Raw genomic sequence first — 18,868 nt, 5'->3', positions numbered from 1 at the left:
TCAAATTTTGAGCACAAATTTGTTTACATCCCTGTTAGTGAGCATTTCTCCTTTGCCAACATAATTAATCCACCTGACAGGTGTGGCATATCAAGAAGCTGATTAAACAGCATGATCGTTACACAGGTGCACCTTATGCACGGGAACAAAAGGCCACTAACAACACAATGCCAAAGATGTCTCAAATTGAGGGAGCGTGCAATTGGCATGCTGACTGCAGGAATGTCCATCAGAACTGTTGCCAGAGAATTTAAATGTTAATTTCTCTACCATAAGCCTCCTCCAACATAATTTTAGAGAATTCTAGTTGGCTGGGCCTAGCTCAGAAGTGAGTGGGCCTATGCCCTCCCAAGCCCACCCATGGCTGCACCCCTGCCCAGTCATGTGAAATCCATAGATTAGGCATTTATGAATTTATTTCAATTGACTAAATTCCTTATTTTGGACTGTAACTCAGATGTTTTATTTTTTTATTGTTGCATTTATATTTAGTATAGATAAAAACATTTCATCTTGTCCATCATTTGTAGTGCAGTAGAGGTAGAGGGTGAAGAACAGGGACTTTCTGTTTAAGTTCAGCTAAGGACCCTACTTTACAAATCAGTATCATCAACCCACTGTATAAACAATCACATTACACAACCCTACATTGCAAATCGAAGACTATCCCTAACTAAAACACTTGAAAATGACTTTGTTTATAGAAATAGATCATTTATTTCTCTTCAATTCACAAGTCCCATCTGATTCATGTCTCTTCCCACCTATAAAACAATCTACAAGATTAAAAATGTTATTTTGAAAGGAAAAGATTCAAGAGAGAAAGGTCTCACCGAACAAGGCACTCAATTAATCAGTCATTATGGCATCCCAAAACATATTCTAAGACATCAATAATTTATAAATCAGATAAAGTAGGACCACAGAAACAAACAAATGAACACTACAGTACAACTCATATAGCTGTAACCGCACACCATGAAAATATGAATGATGCATAACTTACAGAAGCATACATGTGAAAGAGCAGGCCATACCAAAACCATATTAAAATATATTAAACATTTAAACACAATAGTCATATTTGATATGATAAATAACATTGTTAAAACAGGCAAATATGAAGAATACATTTGAGCAAAACGGTGAAAGTGTCAAAGGCAGTAAGTAGGTGGCTCTTAACAGCCTAAATGGGACAGCTTGCTTTGACTCAAGATGGCCCACAAGGACCAAGATAAACAAGAACATGACTCCAACCAAATTATTTAGAATGTTGAATAAGTTATTGCAGGCCATTTGACTTCGATGTGAAAAATCTACATTTCAGTTGTTTTTTGGGGGGGCTGTGCAGTCGTAAAACCTACAAATACACATGTGAAGAACACATGTTTTGGTTTATTTCAACTTATTTGAGAATAAATAGTGAATCATGTAAGGGTGGCAATATATTTGACCGGAACTGTATAGCTCAGCAATAAAAAAAAACAGGAATGGACCTCTGGTACTTTTACAACTGGATGAATTAAGGCAACAGAAGCAAAGTATTTTACAATAGACATTTGACTAAATTAGTGTTGGAGTTACTTCACAAATCTTGTAGCAGCACATTCAAAATATAAAACTTGTGATGTCTAGAAAATGAAGCCATCTACACTGTGATATCACTGTTGGCTGTTGTAACAAGATTGCATAAAAACTACAATTAATTTCCATGTAGCATACTTTCACAAATGTGAGAATGATTCATATATGTTGTCCCTTGACAACCAGAGATTAAGAAATGAAAAAAAAATCCATGATTCTTTAGAATAAAAAAATGATAACATGCTCTATTAGAATGCAAATACTTGTTGAAACAATCAAGTCACAGCAAACCTCTAACGCAGAGCAACATTTAATTGTGGTTTTATTCTCACCCCTAGAAACTACTCACCAGTTTTGACTGAAGGGCTTCCAGACTTTACGTTATTAGGACCTGGCGATATTACGCGCCCTGCTTAGAATGGTTTACCGTGAAAACTTTTGCTTACCAGCTACTGCCACTCTGTTTGTTAGGGCAGGTACATAACATGTAGGCATGGACATACCAGAGCACCATTACTGCATTCAATGCAGCAAATCAAGACAGATGCTCTGAAGCCTCAGTGCAGTGGTTTGCCAATGTCCACTGTGACATTAATGTACAGAGGTGGCCTCTCAACTGAGAGAGTACTGTAGGAGCAGGTGTTAAGGCCATCCGTTCTCCAGACTTGAGGTGTCCGTCCTAACAAGAGCATCCTGTGAAATAGGACAATTTCAGAATAAATTAAATGACGAGTAATAGCTTATAATTACAGCAAGCAATTTATAAATTGACGTGTCCACAGTGACTCACCGGTCTTTATTAATTTCGTTGCCGCTATCTCTTTTATGAAATACCATGGTATAGCGTGCTATAAGAGGGGGTGGCCGTATAATCTTCATTTTCTGGAGCTCCACCCTATCAGAGACAAATTAAATCAATAACATCTCACATTGACTAAGATGTAGGACACAAACTAAGTAAAGTCCACAAATTGTACATTAAGCCAACATGGTTAGGACTGTTGCGGTGACTGCCACACCGGCAGTCATAAGTCATGACCGCAGTAAAATTCCACGTGACTGTTGGGTCATGCTAATCTCCTTTTATGCACGGCTAACTACTAGCAGGTGGCTAATGACCTGGTACTATTATCCCTCTAACATCAATGGAAATAAGATTAGGGAGGTATGGCAATAAATAGGCCATAGAGGCAAAATAATTACAATTTAGCATTAACACTGGAGTGACAGATGTGCAAGTAGAGATACTGGGGTGTAAAAGAGCAAGAAGATAAATAGCAATATGGGGATGAGGTAGTTGGGTGTGCTATTTACAGATGGGCTGTGTGCAGGTACAGTGATTGGTAAGTTGCTCTGACAGCTGATGCTTAAAGTTAGAGAGGGACATATAAGTCTCCAGCTTCAGTGATTTTTGCAATTTGTTCCAGTCATTGGCAGCAGAGAACTGGAAGGAAAGGCGGCCAAACGAAGGATAGGCTTATGAGCCCACGGCCAAAAAAAAATGAATTAAATAATTGTGCCCTTATAGAATGCCATGCGTAATATGCGGTAGGCTGAAAAACATAAAACAAAAATGATTTAAGATGTCTTTTGTACATAAACGGTCTAGCCTATACTCCACAATTAAACAAAAATCGAGTAATCGCCTTTGAGTGTGGACTGTATTACCTTACGCTAGACTACATAATATCAATGAATGAGTCTGGGAGAGAACATATAGCAATGCTGTTGGTTCATTTATTGAGCAGGGCGGCTTGCCGTTAGCCTACAATTAGTGAATTTGTATTTTGAATAGCATAACAATAGGGATTTTTTTATATTTTCATAATTAAATGCAGTGGAACAATACCTTTAGCTGTACAGAACATCTCACTGCAACGTGTTTCCAGCTCCTCCTCTCTCCTTTATTCCTTTATCGAACGCGCAGACAGCCCAACAATAGTTTAGTAAAATACACTGCTCAAAAAAATAAAAGGGAACACTTAAACAACGTAACTAAGTCAATCACACTTCTGTGAAATCAAACTGTCCACTTAGGAAGCAACACTGATTGACAATAAATTTCACATGCTGTTGTGCAAATGGAATAGACAACAGGTGGAAATTATAGGCATTTAGCAAGACACCCCCAATAAAGGAGTGGTTCTGCAGGTGGGGACCACAGACCACTTCTCAGTTCCTATGTTTCCTGGATGATGTTTAGGTCACTTTTGAATGCTGGTGGTGCTTTCACTCTAGTGGTAGCATGAGACGGAGTCTACAACCCATACAAGTGGCTCAGGTAGTGCAGCTCATCCAGGAAGGCACATCAATGCGAGATGTGGCAAGAAGGTTTGCTGTGTCTGTCAGCGTAGTGTCCAGAGCATGGAGGCGCTACCAGGAGACAGGCCAGATGAAGGGCCCGACGTCCACAGGTGGGGGTTGTGCTTACAGCCCAACACCGTGCAGGACGTTTTGTATTTGCCAGAGAACACCAAGATTGGAAAATTCGCCACTGGCACCCTGTGCTCTTCACAGATGAAAGCAGGTTCACACTGAGCACGTGACAGACGTGACAGTCTGGAGAAGCCGTGGAGAACGTTCTGCTACCTGCAACATCCTCCAGCATGACCGGTTTGGCGGTGGGTCAGTCATGGTGTGGGGTGGCATTTCTTTGGGGGGCCGCACAGCCCTCCATGTGCTCGCCAGAGGTAGCCTGACTGCCATTAGGTACCGAGATGAGATCCTCAGACCCCTCGGGAGACCATATGCTGGTGCGGTTGGCCCTGGGTTCCTCCTAATGCAAAACAATGCTAGACCTCATGTGGCTGGAATGTGTCAGCAGTTCCTGCAAGAGGAAGGCATTGATGCTATAGACTGGCCCGCCCGTTCCCCAGACCTGAATCCAATTGAGCACATCTGGGACATCATGTCTCGCTCCATCCACCAACGCCACGTTGCACCACACTGTCCAGGAGTTGGCGGATGCTTTAGTCCAGGTCTGGGAGGAGATCCCTCAGGAGACCATCCGCCACCTCATCAGGAGCATGCCCAGGCGTTGTAGGGAGGTCATACAGGCACGTGGAGGCCACACACACACACTACTGAGCGTCATTTTGACTTGTTTTAAGGACGTTACATCAAAGTTGGATCAACCTGTAGTGTGGTTTTCCACTTTAATTTTGACTGTGACTCCAAATCCAGACCTCCATGGGTTGATAAATTTGATTTCCATTGATAATTTGTGTGATTTTGTCATCAGCACATTTAATAAGAATATTTCATTCATTCAGATCTAGGATGTGTTATTTTAGTGTTCCCTTTATTTTTTTGAGCAGTGCATGTTGTTACGAAAAAAAAGTTACTATCGATGTTCCCGAACAGATTTCACTTGGTTTCACAAATTAAGCATTGGGTAGCTGCAGGAACAAGATTAGAGAGCCCATGGCATACAGAGTTTGGGCGAAATATATCCTGTCGCGCAGCGAGAACATGCACCTCAAACAGTGGTTGACGCCTGGAGTGAAATAAGTGTCCTTATATTTATTTCTCAGCTGCTCATATTTTTTTTTTTTTTTTTTTTTATTTAACCTTTATTTAACCAGGCAAGTCAGTTAAGAACAAATTCTTATTTTCAATGACGGCCTGGGAACAGTGGGTTAACTGCCTTGTTCAGGGGCAGAACGACAGATTTGTACCTTGTCAGCACATGCGCTGCTATAAAACTGAAGTAGCCTACGAAACGGACCGACGGGAAAGCGCTTGGCCTCCATTCGCTATTCGAGTACATACAGATGTATTTTTTTCCCACTGCCCATTTGATAATGGTCCAATCTAAATCAAAACTAATTTGACATATTAGTAAAGAGCAGATTAAATTGAGAAGTCTGATGTGAAAATATAATCACTTGATGAAAGAACAGCTGTGCAGCCTGAGACAAGGGACAGAGCACAAGCTTTATTTTGCTGCTTCCCAAATCATTAAAAAGCCTAAAGTCGCACCATGCAGTCCATATACGTTTTGACTTTAAGACATTTTAAGGTTTGTATCATTCACAACTAAAGTTGCCAAAAATAACAAGCATATAGAATCTGTTTCAAATGATCACTTTTATACTGAGCATAGCCACTTCATATGAGCACTTGCTACGGAATGCAAAAAAATATCCTCCTTTTATTCAGCTAAGTTGAATTATATTCTTCTAACTATAAAATTATATAAAATAAAAATGGCGCGGGACTTAAGCATATCTTGTCAGCTAAATGAACAAGCCTACAGCATATGTCATGGAGCATAGCCCGATAACATAGGTCTACAGGTGGCCAACTCATATTCTGTTCTTCTGAAATACATTTTCTTCATATCATAAAGTTTCTTTAGACCTAACTAAAATAAATAATGGATTTATTGTGATGGTATATGAAATTGATTAGACTTTTTAAAAAAAAAATGTAATGTAGATGTTCCAAAGGTGCGCATCAGTGACTTGTATGAGTCGAGGCCTGGATATGCTAAATGTGTTTCAGCTAATTAACGGTCAATTACCGTGAGACCGGCACTCTTTTGCATGACAATATTCGATGGACAAAATTTCACGACCACCACAGCCCTAACCATGGTGAAAAGTAATAGGGGTCTCACCTGATGCGAAGGTCATCATCCTCCCCACCCCATCCCCAGTAAGTGTTAGAAAATCCGTTCACTTTGTGAAACTGGTCCTTCGTCATGGCCGTCACCCCTCCAAAGTAGCCTTTGTATCGCAATCTACGAGAGCAAAAAAATTTTATTACAGACCTGTTACATTACAGACCTGTTCCCAGGACTTTGATTGAACGTTGGTAAAAATTGAAATGTTAAACAGTGAATTTGGTATGAATAGTCCATTTATAGTGATAGCTGCCACATCACTTCGGACATGCTGTTGAGAGAGCATATAGACATTTACCTGATTTTGCATAAAGGTGAGTTGAGAGCTAAGATATTTACTTGTATCCTGTGGCGTTCCTGCCGACCACTAAGTGTTTGGGCTGTTGGTCACACTTGTATAGGTTGTAGTCGTTCTCTGGAACCAGATCCACGTCATGAAAAACAAAGCAATCCCAATCGTAGTCCTTGAGTGCCTCCAAGTACCCCACATTAAGTAGCTTGGCACGATTAAACGTCACCTCTCCAGCCTGTCACAACACACAAATCAACCACAAACATCAACCTCTTTCAATTTCAAAGTTTGTAACCCTTATCGGCTCAGAAATTGGATACAAATATAATTGACATAATGTAGTGTAACTTCATATGAGAGTAATACCTGGTGGATGACGTAGATGCCGTAGTGCAGCTGCTGCCTCTGAAGAAAGGGGTGCAGGTGATGCAGGAGGTAGAGGAGGTGTTTCTCCCGGTTACGGTGAGGGATGAGGATGGCCACACTCTGCTGGGCGAGGCAGTCTGGAGGCTGGTATTGGCCCTCAGCCACTCCACTGTTCTCACTCTCCACCTCCTTCAGCGTTAAAGAGTCCTTGAACGTCAGCTTCAGGGCTCCATCTGCAGGCAGAAAATAATAGGCATGATGAAAATCTAGACAACTAAATTGTAAAGTCTAACGGATAAACTCCATTGCAATATATTTACATGGCACTAGTTTAAAATATAATATCATGAACTGAAAAACAGCATGGTCTGGACAGAATTACAAACGTGTGTGTGTGTGCATTCTGTTTGGGCCACAGACAAACACAAGCCGTCTTCAAACAGGAATTTATGTTGATGGAAAACCCACTAACGCTGTGCCATCTGCCTCCCATATGGTGTAAGCCTTATTACAACAGTTGTCCACTTCCTGTCAACAAGGAGCCATTGTACGTAGGCTACATGCAAACTGTTACCACATAGGCTACAGTATGTGAAAATAATCCAAATGAGCCTCAGCCTAGCAATGGTTATGAGTAATAAATCAGGTGGTTACACAATCCCTACATTGCACATTAGAGTATTCACTTGATTACCAATGTTCTTCTCTCCACATTAAGACACACTGCACATAATGTTCTTTCCAAGGAAGTACACAGTAACATAGCTTACTTACTTATGATAATGCCATAGCAAAGCCTGCATTACGCTTACAATAACATCTGTGGATACTGTAGCCCTACTTACGAAGCAGTGGTGATTTCTCAGGACAGCTTTCTTTTGGTGGTGGGGTGTCAGGGAGAGGATTGGAGAAGACTTGCATCACTGTTTTCCATGAGTATTTCATGCCCCCCCTCAGGACCTCAGCGTTATCCTCAAGTGTCTGTGCTGACCTATGGGTATCCTGAATTGCTTTCACTGTTTCGCCGGCAAAAGTGGCGATCCAAGCCAAAACGGAGACAGAGAGCAGCAACAGTATCATATACTTCCACCTCCGGAAGTACCTGGACACAGCAGGACAGACTCCCATGGCTGATTTGGTTGTACAGGTATTAAATCCCCCAAAATGTGGGAGGCTTCAATCTTGGTTTATGACATCTGGTTCTCCTTTGCAGCAGCCACAGGAGAAATTACTGAGTAGAGAGCACCAGGCTCTCAGGCTTCACATTCAACCTATGATGACACAACGTTCTGGATGAGTTTCAGAATTTGTCAGTTTCATTTTTTTTGTCATGTAAAAAAGCATTAGGGTACTTTACATTACAATTAATGCTGTACATGTAGAATAAAATATTTCAGTTCCATTGACACTTCCTACTTGAATTTATAGCATTTGACTAGTGCATTATGCAAAAAGTAGCCTTAGGCACCCAGGCTTTGGTGAAAGCCTGTGAAAGAGGCTAGGCCTATGCGACAACAGAATTCACAGTACTTTACATTGGCTGTGCACTGAGGTGTTTAATCTATACACACACTCGGCTCTATGTACTCCCAGCTAAACTCCACCCAAAAGAAACGGTAACTGGAGTGGAACGGTTCTCTTTTCTACTTCCACCTGTTTGCACTTTGGTTTCATGTTGACAATTACAATCCATTGTCTTTCAATGCACACTATTCAGGGATGACCTGGATAGTAATCTTAGGCTTTAACTGTAGCCTGCTTTAGTGTGTGCTTAGCTTAGACACATCACATGTTGCCACGTTGTTCTTATTTCTCCTTCTCTATTCACATAACCAAAATGGGATACCTATCCTAATCAAAACGGTCATTAGCTAAAATGAATAAAGAATAGGCCCAGGACAAATTTAAATTTACTGTAAAAAGACAAATTGCTGTAAAGTCCATGCACTACTAGCTAGTTACATATCCTGACATGAGCAGTGGAATTTAAACACGAAGACATGTTGTGCAGAAAGCCAGTAGCCTTCTGCACAATTGTACAGTCAGGGAATTAATGTAAGTTGTTGTTTGAATGTTTCCTGTTATACATTCAACTGGCTGTAGTTAGCTAACTTAGCTCGATGCTGACATCTTTTTGGGTGGTCAAATGAATTGATTTACTAGCTTCACGCATTCAGATAACGTTAACCAGATTTACAAACGTATTGCTCTCTGAACAGTGACACATTTTACTTTAGAACTCAAGAAATGGCTCGTGGATTCGTGCAACCAAAAGCTAGCGTGTTAACTAGCTAAGTAACGTTGTAGCTAGCAAGTAGCTCAGGAAGTCCAATGTAGAGAACAGCTTTTTAGCTTGCTGAAACTAACCAACAGCTAGTACTGCCACCACATTGGGTTAGCTATTTCGGTATGAATGAAGTCCCGGGGAATACGGGTTTAAATGTACACAGCATTTCCCACATTTAACGAGACATACATTTTCTTAGAGAATGATGAGCAGATGTCTTACTTGCCAGTTGCCTAGAGTTCTTCTGCTGTTGTTTTGGGCAGCTGGCTGGCCACTCCCCGTTGGTACTTCTCCTGTAAGCTCCGTTCTAAAAGGATATGCGCGTTCAAGACTCACACATGAACGTCAAATAGAAAAATAAGGGGTAGGGTGGCCACGTGTCCCGGATTGTTTGGGACAGTTCCGAATTTTGGCCCATTGTCCCTCAACCAAACAATCATGTCCGGCATTTTTATCAACAAATTCAAACACCACTCGTTTAGAAAAATAAGTTGCCCTGTATTTCAGTCAGACGTTCCAACCTGTCTATTATAATCACGTTTGCGCGTATGAAAATATAAGGATGTGGTACTGGTGATGTTAAACACATATCCAGTCGTTGTTGAGCTCTGATATTTTGTGCGGCGCAAAACGAGACAGAAGGCCAATGGCATAGGACTATCGTCAACTAATCACGTTTCTCAAATCCCTTTGCACTAAATTCCAGCTCAATTTGGAGACAGTTAGGCCTAAATCGAACAACCTCCCCCCTCATAGAATTAATTCAAAATAATAATAAGGTTTGTGAGGTCTGGGGTCTGCTCGCCTACCAATAATTCACAAAATGGGACAAACACCAAATTGACTATGCATGTTAAACGTAAAACACAAAATAATGCATATATCCAGTCGTTGTTGACACCTAGATACTTATAGATGTCCACATATTCTAGGTCGGAACCATCCAGGGTGGTGATGCTAGTTGGGCATGCGGGTGCAGGCAGCGAATGGTTGAAAAGCATGCATTTGGTTTTACTAGTGTTTAAGAGCAGTTGGAGGCCACTGAAGGAGTGTTGTATGGCATTGAAGCTCGTTTGGAGGTTAGATAGCACAGTGTCCAAGGAAGGGCCAGAAGTATACAGAATGGTGTCGTCTGCGTAGAGGTGGATCAGGGAATCGCCCGCAGCAAGAGCAACACCATTGATATATACAGAGAAAAGAGTCGGCCCGAGAATTGAACCCTGTGGCACCCCCATAGAGACTGCCAGAGGACCGGACAACATGCCCTCCGAATTGACACACTGAACTCTGTCTGCAAAGTAGTTGGAGAACCAGGCAAGGCAGTCATTAGAAAAACCGAGGCTACTGAGTCTGCTGATAAGAATATGGTGATTGACAGAGTCTATAGCCTTGGTCAGGTCGATGAAGACGGCTGCACAGTACTGTCTTTTATCGATGGCGGTTATGATATCGTTTAGTACCTTTAGCGTGGCTGAGGTGCACCCGTGACGCCTCGGAAACCAGATTGCACAGCGGAGAAGGTACGGTGGGTTTCGAGATGGTCAGTGATCTGTTTGTTGACTTGGCTTTCGAAAACCTTAGATAGGCAGGGCAGGATGGATGAAGGTCTGTAACCATATTAGACCATATAAGAGACACATATTTCCCTCAGATTACACAGACCCACAAAGAATTTGAAAACAAATCCAATTTGATAAACTCCCATATCTATTGGGTGAAATACCACAGTGTGCAATCACAGCAGCAAGATTTGTGACCTGTTGCCACAAGAAAAACTCAACCAGTGAAGAACAAACACCATTGTAAATACAGTTGAAGTCGGAAGTTTACATACACTTAGGTTGGAGTCATTCAAACTTGTTTTTCAACCACTCTATAGTTTTGGCAAGTCGGTTAGGACATCTACTTTGTGCATGACACAAATAATTTTTCCAACAGTTGTTTACAGACAGATTATTTAACTTATAATTCAATGTATCACAATTCCAGTGGGTCAGAAGTTTACATACACTAAGTTGACTGCCTTTAAACAGCTTGGAAAATTCCAGAAAATTATGTCATGGTTTTAGAAGCTTCTGATAGGCTAATTGACATCATTTGAGTCAATTGGAGGTGTACCTGTGGATGTATTTCAAGTCCTACCTTCAAATTCAGTGCCTCTTTGCTTGACATCATGGGAAAATCCAAAGAAATCAGCCAAGACCTCAGAAAAAAATGTGTAGTCCTCCACAAGTCTGGTTCATCCTTGGGAACAATTTCCAAACGCCTGAAGGTACCACGTTCATCTGTACAAACAATAGTACGCAAGTGTAAACACCATGGGGCCACTCAGACATCATACCACCCAGGAAGAAGATGCGTTTTGTCTCCTAGAGATTAATGTTTTTTAGTTCGAAAAGTGCAAATCAATCGCAGAACAACAGCAAAGGACCTTGTGCTGATGCTGGAGGAAGCAGGTACAAAAGTATTTATATTCACAGTAAAACGAGTCCTATATTGACATAATCTGAAAGGCCGCTCAGCAAGGAAGAATCCACTGCTCCAAAACCTCCATAAAAAAGCTAGACTACGGTTTGCAACTGCACATGGGAAGAAAGATCGTACTTTTTGGAGAAATGTCCTCTGGTCTGATGAAACAAAAATATAACTGTTTGGCCATAATGACCATCTTTATGTTTGGAGGAAAAAGGGGGAGGCTTGCAAGCCGAAGAACACCATCCCAACCATGAAGCACGGGGGTGGCAGCATCATGTTGTGGGGGTGCTGTACTGCAGGAGGGACTGGTGCACTTCACAAAATAGATGGCATCACGAGGGAGGAAAATTATGTGGATATATTGAAGCAACATCTCAAGACATCAGTCAGGAAGTTAAAGCTTGGTCGCAAATGGGTCTTCCAAATGGACAATGATCCCAAGCATACTTCCAAAGTTGTGGCAAAATGGCTAAAGGACAACAAAGTCAAGGTATTGGAGTGGCCATCATAAAGCCCTGACCTCAATCCTGTAGAAAATGTGTGAGCAGAACTGAAGAAGTTTGTGTGAGCAAGGAGGCCTACAAACCTGACTCAGTTACACCAGCTCTGTCAGGAGGAACAGGCCAAAATTCACCCAACTTATTGTGGGAAGCTTGTGGAAGGCTACACGAAATGTTTGACCCAAGTTAAACAATTTATAGGCAATGTTACTAAATACTAATTGAGTGTATGTAAACTTCTGACCCACTGGGAATGTGATGAAAGAAATAAAAGCTGAAATAAAATATTCTCTCAACTATTATTCTGACATTTCACATTCTTAAAATAAAGTGGTGATCCTAACTGACCTAAGACAGGGAATTTTTACTATGATTAAATGTCAGAAATTGTGAAAAACGGAGTTTAAATGTATTTGGCTAAGGTATGTATGTAAGCTTCCGACTTCAACTGTACAACCTATATTTAGGTTTATTTATTTTCCCTTGTGTACTTGAACTATTTGCACATCATTACAACACTGTATATAGACATAATATGGCATTTGAAATCTCTTTATTCTTTTGGAACTTTTGTTAGTGTAATGTTTACTGTACATTTTGATTGTTAATTTCACTTTAGTTTATTATCTATTTCACTTGCTTTGGCAATATAAACACATGTTTCTCATTCCAACAAAGCCCCTTAAATTGAAATTGAATTGAGTGCAGCGCCTGTGTTGTGGTCGGCGAACCCTTAACCTTCTGTCCCGTAGCCCCTGGGTGGCATTGACTGTGTCAAAAAAAACAAAGTAGATATCCATGGGTCGCTAACCATGAAGGGCAATGGGTTCTATAACTGATTCAAGTATTTTTTGCCAGATCCAAAGTGCACTCTCCCTACATGTTTCATTACTTCCGAGCCAGTTGCAGACAATGACCAGCAAGGGAGAAATCAGATTTTCTCAATTTTGATGCCATATTTCTAACTATATAAAATGTATACAACACATTTTCCACCAACAGGTTACTGTGCCAATGCACCACACAACCAATAGGTCTAAACAAAACATACCGACGTGGTTTGTGTTTTCAACGACACAATAAATAGACTATGTCAATCTCGACAAACGGAAAACGCATCCCTCCCTACTTTGTAGGCTTACCCAGTATTGAAGGCTTGGCTTGACAATCTGAATGTCATTAAACTTTTTAGGCCTATAGACAAATAATTGTAAAAGTGACCGGGATTGCACAAAAAGAAGTCGGGTACTTATTTTCATTGTGGTCCGTACATTTGCTGCAGCATATGCTACGGTAATATAAGGACTGAATGCATGTCTTTCTTACATATCTCCATCTGGCTTTTGGGGGTCGTCTTGTTTTTGAACATAGCTATATCAGCGTTTATGTTTTTCTGTCGTGCGAAATGTGCGGTAGCCTATAACATAGGCTCTGTATTGGATAAGAAGACAATCATTTGGGCTTTTTTTGGGCTTGGGCTCATAAAATGTCTTTAATGCAGGGCTCATAAAATGTGTTTAATATATAGCTCATCGGGCATCAGACTTTAATGTTCATGCCGAACAAAGCTCTAATCAAATCCAGACATATGCTTTATATGCTTTAGAATGACACTTCCGGTCTGGGTAGGAAACACGGGGTTGCCCTGGAGAAAAGTTATTATTCTCAGGGTGGAACATTTGTAAAATAGTTGGAAAATATTCAACCCTAGTCTAGATCATTCTTTAGATGTTTGGGGCTGCTGGTGAACCATGAAATGCAGGCATAATCAAAGTAACACTGGGCTAGCGCATTTGCCAGAGTCTATAGGGTGTCCATGCATTTCTTAATGCCAGATGGCTACTGTGTCTGCTATACAGATATACGTGAGGAGGCTGATTTGTTAAAGATTAGCATTATACTGTTAGATTATAGGAGTAAGTCTGCTAGGCCTAAAACCTTATTTCTCTCAACAAGTTCAAATGTCAGTCAGTTGGAGCACAAGTGCACACTGCCTTTATATCATAGGTTTGCAGTAGCTAAAGCTTAATAAAAGGCACACCACACCGTCAAAGTTTCTAAGTTTCTAAGCCATTGTTTACAAGAAAAATAGGAGCAGGCTATTATATTGCGGCAAACACAGCAATACAGTTGAAACTTAATTTGGCCAAACAAAATGACTCAATAGAATGAAACAAAACACTTGCGAACTGGTTTAAACCTTTACAAAAGTTTTGAACAGGCTATATTGCAGCAATTACCAACAAAGACAAGTGCCTACCATACCCAACCAATTATAGAAATAGGCTAATGTTATTTATTTGACAACAGACCTACTTATAACCTATCTTAAACAAAAAAATGGAGCACACAATTCAAATAATATTTAATTTAGCCAAAGAAAATGTCTCAGCCAAATTAAACAAAACAGGTTTTGCATATTTAAAGACCTGGTTCCGATTAATAAATAGGCTTACAATAATAACAATGATATAGAATAATAGTAATAATGATAAAACAAATTATTATAATATATACATTACCGGCCAAAGGTTTTAGAACACCTACTCATTCAAGTGTTTTTCCTTATTTTTACTATTTTCTACATTGCAGAATAATAGTGAATACCTCAAAACTACGAAATAACACATATGGAATCATGTAGTAACCAAAACAGTGTTAAACACTGAGATTCTTCAAATAGCCATCCTTTGCCTTGATGACAGCTTGGCACACACTTGGCATTCTCGCAACCAACTTCATGAGGTAGTTGCCCGGAATGCATTTCAATTAACAGGTGTGCATTCTTAAATAGTTAATTTGTGGAATTTCTTTCCTTCTTAATGCGTTTAGCCAATCAGTTGTGTTGTGACAAGGTAGGGGGGGGGGGGGGGTATACAGAAGACAGCCCTATGTGGTCAAATACCAAGTCCATATTATGGCAAGAACATCTCAAATAAGCAAAGAGAAACAGTCCATCATTACTTTAAGACATGAAGTTCAGTCAATACGGACATTTAAGAACTTTGAAAGTTTCTTCAAGTACAGTAACAAATCATTAAAGGGCTATGATGAAACTGGCTCTCATGAGGACCTCCACGGGAATGGAAGACCCAGAGTTACCTCTGCTGCAGAGAATACGTTCATTAGAGTTACCAGCCTCAGAAATGGCAGCCCAAATAAAAGCTTCAGAGTTCAAGTAACAGACACATCTCAACATCAACTGTTTAGAGGAGACGGTGTAATTGCTGCAAAGAAACCACTACTAAAGGACACCAATAATAAGAGACTTTCTTGGGCCAAGAAACACAAGCAAGACATTAGATAGCAAATTTCAATTTACACAACAAAAAAATATGTTTTCGTCTTTTGAGCTTCTAGTCATGAAATCTATGCAGCCTACTCAATCCCTTTTTATAGCTACTGTTTACAGGCCGCCTGGGCCATATACAGCGTTCCTCATTGAGTTCCCTGAATTCCTATCGGTGAAACGCTTGTCGTCTGGAGGAGGACCAAGGTGCAGCGTGGTAAGTGTTCATATTAGTTAATGAAATATGCAACACTAGACAAAACAACAAACAAACAGTCCTGAAAGGTGAAACAAAAATACTAAACAGGAAACAACAACCCACAAAACACAATGGAAAACAGGCTACCTAAATATGGTTCTCAATCAGGGACAACGATTGACAGCTGCCTCTGATTGAGAACCATACCAGGCCAAACACAGAAATAGAAAATCATAGATAAACTAACATAGACAACCCACCCAACTCACGCCTTGATCATACTAAAACAAAAGACAAAACAAAGGAACTAAGGTCAGAACGTGACAATCGGACCTTGTAGTCATAGCAGATAATATTCTAATTTTTGGTGACTTTAATATTCACATGGAAAAGTCCACAGACCAGATGGGCAGTAACACTACAAGCATATGAGCACATGGCAAGGACAATGGTAATGCAGATGCTCTCAGCCGACTCCCTCTCCCAGAGTGTCCAAGCAGTCGCCTCCGGAGGAACGAGTGCTGATGTTGGACCAGGAGAACAGCCCACTGATGACCTCCCAGCAAATCCAGAGCTGGACAGCGAAAGATCCAGTCCTGTCGAGGGTCAGTGAGTACACACTGAGGAGGTGGCCAGATCACAATGTGGGACCCGAGGATGGCTGTGTGCTGTGGGGAGCCTGTATCATTGTTCCAGAGAGAGGACACACAGCAATGGTGAAACAGCTACATCAGAGTCATCCCGGCATGACCAGAATGAAAGGCTTGGCCAGGAGCTACATGTGGAGGCCTAATATGGACTCTGACATTGAAAGGAAGGTAAAGTCATGCACCACATGTCAAGAGAAAAGGAAAGCACCTGCTAGTGCACCACTCCATGCATGAGAGTGGCCCATTAAGCTCTGGAGAAGGCTACACATAGACTATGCAGGTCCTTTCATGGGGAAGATGTTTTTGGTGATAGTAGAAGCTCACTCAAAATGGCTGGATGTATATCCAGTGAGCTCAGCTACATCTGCTGCTACCGTGTAGTGCTTCAGGAACAGTTTCAGTATTCATCGCATTCCAGAGATGATTGTTTCAGACAATGCTCAGCGTTTAGTGTGTGAGAACAGTAAGGAGTTCATGACAAAGAATGGAATCACACATCGGAACCACATCACCCTGAGCCGAATAGTTTGGTAGAGAGACGTTCTGGCGTTCAAAGAGCTAATGAAAAAGAGAGCAGGTGACTCGTTGGAGACAACTGAGTAGAGCGTTGTTTAGCTATCGTGTCAGTCCAGTCAACCACCGGACTTTCACCGGCTGAGATGATGATGGGGAGGAAGTTGAGGTGCACGTTAGACTTGATACACCCAGACCTAAAGAGTAAGGTGCAGCCTAAGCAAGCAGGACCGAAAACTTACCATGAGAAACATGCAAAATCTCACAGTTTTGTAGTCGGAGACTCAGTGTATACCAATAACTTTGGGTATGGACCCAAAGTAAGATTACATCCTGTATCCTCCAATTATATGTTGGTCTATTCAAGATACTACACACCACAACACTGAATAAAAAAATACAATAATTAAATATAACAAAAACGGACAATTCATTAAAACCCCATCTATTGGACATATTCTCTAAAACATCCCCTTGAGATCACCAATTTTGGACAGTTTGCATACCATGTCCAAATTCTAGAACAAATCATTCTGATCCTATTTTGTTCCTGAAATGACAAATACATCTAAAATGTAACATAATCTGTCAAAAATGCTTGTACTTCAGAGAAGTGAAAGTTAACAGGAGAGAAGCCACAGGATGGGTTTGTGCCTACGAATACAGAGGACAGAATCCAGAACAACCTAGAGGGACTGCACCTTAACAAACAGCCAGGAAGGTAAGATCACCGTAACTATACTAAACAAAAATATAAACTCAACATGTAAAGTGTTGGAAACATGTTTCATGAGCTGAAATAAAAGATCCCAGAAATGTTCCAGATGCACAAAAAGCTTATTTCTATCAAACGTTGTGCACAAACTTGTTAACATCCCTGTTAGCGAGCATTTCTCATTTTCCAAGATGATCCATTCACCTGACAGGTCTGTTATATCAAGAAACTGATTAAACAGCAGGATCACTACACAGGTGTAACTCGTGCTTAGGACAATAAAAGGCCACTCTAAAATGTGCAGTTTTGTGACACAACACAATGCCACAGATGTCTCAAGTTTTTAGGGAGCATTCAATTGGCATGCTGACTGCAGGAATGTCCACCAGAGCTGTTGCCAGAGAATTTAATGTAAATTTCTCTACCATTAGCCGCCTCCAACGTTGCTTTTAGCGACTTTGGCAGTACGTCCAACCGGCATCACAACCGCAGACCACGTGTAACCACACCAGCCCAAGACCTCTACATCCGGTTTCTTAGACCAGTCGACCGGACATCTGATGAAACTGAGGAGTGTTTCTGTCTTTAATAAAGCTCTTTTGTATGAAAAAACAAATTCTGGGCCTGGCTTCCCATTGGGACTTTATTATATGAACTGTAACTCTGTAAAATCATAGACATTTTTGCATGTTGTGTTTATATTTTAGCTCAGTATAATTACTTATAGTGAAATGCACTATAGCCATATGTACTGCAGCCTTTGTCCCAACGGGATGGATCTGACTGGTCTCATCTGATGTTCTACAGGCAATATCTCTTCATTGCAAGAACTGCATCTAATATCAAAATTCAGACAAGGAGAAGACAATCCACTCTTGGTTATGGCTGGTCATAGCTCTTGTTTGATTTTGACATTAAATATGATATTTGTCAATCTGATCTGGGGATCAAATTTGTTGTCCAATGTAGAATATGATCCTACTTATGGAATTCTAGAGACTAAATGAACTGCATGCAAATGTTAACAGTCATATTAGTTTCGTCTGTAGTGTCTTATCAGCAATATAGACAGCAGTGTTCAGTATATCTATAATTAAAACCAAGACTGCCTGTCATTGGTTGATAAATAAAGTGGGTTTAATCATTTGTGTTCTATTTTGATTTAATATAGGCCTACCATTACTTACAGCATTCTAAATGAGTTGATTGTCCAAATGATGTCATCAAATATATTTGAACAAATCCTCTGCTCTTGCAGAATGTCTGGTGCCAGGCTGTTACTGTTCATCTAGAGCCTGTCTCTTAGGAAGCCCATGGAGCCAGAGGGGTAGGTGTCCAATTTCAAACAATGTCTGATGACCCTTGACCTGG

The 18,868-nt window shown here is 40.7% G+C and overlaps 1 protein-coding gene across 3 annotated transcripts; it reads right to left on the bottom strand.

The window, feature by feature from the left end:
* Nucleotides 1–693: 693 nt before the first annotated feature.
* On the bottom strand, nt 694–10,036 carry LOC110534104 (beta-1,4-galactosyltransferase 4). Of its 3 annotated transcripts, none has more exons than XM_021618775.3 (7): nt 9,379–10,036; nt 7,715–8,100; nt 6,870–7,102; nt 6,551–6,738; nt 6,206–6,328; nt 2,375–2,479; nt 694–2,277 (listed from the first exon to the last, which is right to left on the bottom strand). In XM_021618775.3, exons 2-7 carry the CDS (start codon nt 7,995–7,997, stop codon nt 2,142–2,144), a joined length of 1,068 nt encoding a protein of 355 aa, XP_021474450.2. In that variant the 5' UTR covers nt 7,998–8,100; nt 9,379–10,036; the 3' UTR covers nt 694–2,141. The 3 variants fall into 3 exon arrangements, with proteins under 3 accessions (XP_021474450.2, XP_036846405.1, XP_090043007.1); XM_036990510.2 differs by having other exon boundaries at nt 7,715–8,140; nt 9,379–9,683; XM_090186881.1 differs by having other exon boundaries at nt 7,715–8,140; nt 9,383–9,477.
* Nucleotides 10,037–18,868: the final 8,832 nt, after the last annotated feature.

Source organism: Oncorhynchus mykiss, chromosome 10 (assembly GCF_057628025.1).
Source record: "Oncorhynchus mykiss isolate SJ-2025 chromosome 10, ASM5762802v1, whole genome shotgun sequence".
Classification (NCBI taxonomy): domain Eukaryota; kingdom Metazoa; phylum Chordata; class Actinopteri; order Salmoniformes; family Salmonidae; genus Oncorhynchus; species Oncorhynchus mykiss.
Note: the sequence above shows the minus strand (reverse complement) of the source record. Positions and strands in the feature narration are given on the sequence as shown.

Excerpts from the sequence above, each read along its gene's own strand:
- LOC110534104 (XM_021618775.3), bottom strand. The coding sequence starts at position 7,997 with ATGGGAGTCTGTCCTGCTGTGTCCAGGTACTTCCGGAGGTGGAAGTAT. Across the intron at positions 7,103-7,714 it reads TGAGAAATCACCACTGCTTC|ATGGAGCCCTGAAGCTGACG; the intron begins GTAAGTAGGGCT and ends TTCTGCCTGCAG. Across the intron at positions 2,480-6,205 it reads GATGATGACCTTCGCATCAG|GGTGGAGCTCCAGAAAATGA; the intron begins GTGAGACCCCTA and ends TGTCTCTGATAG.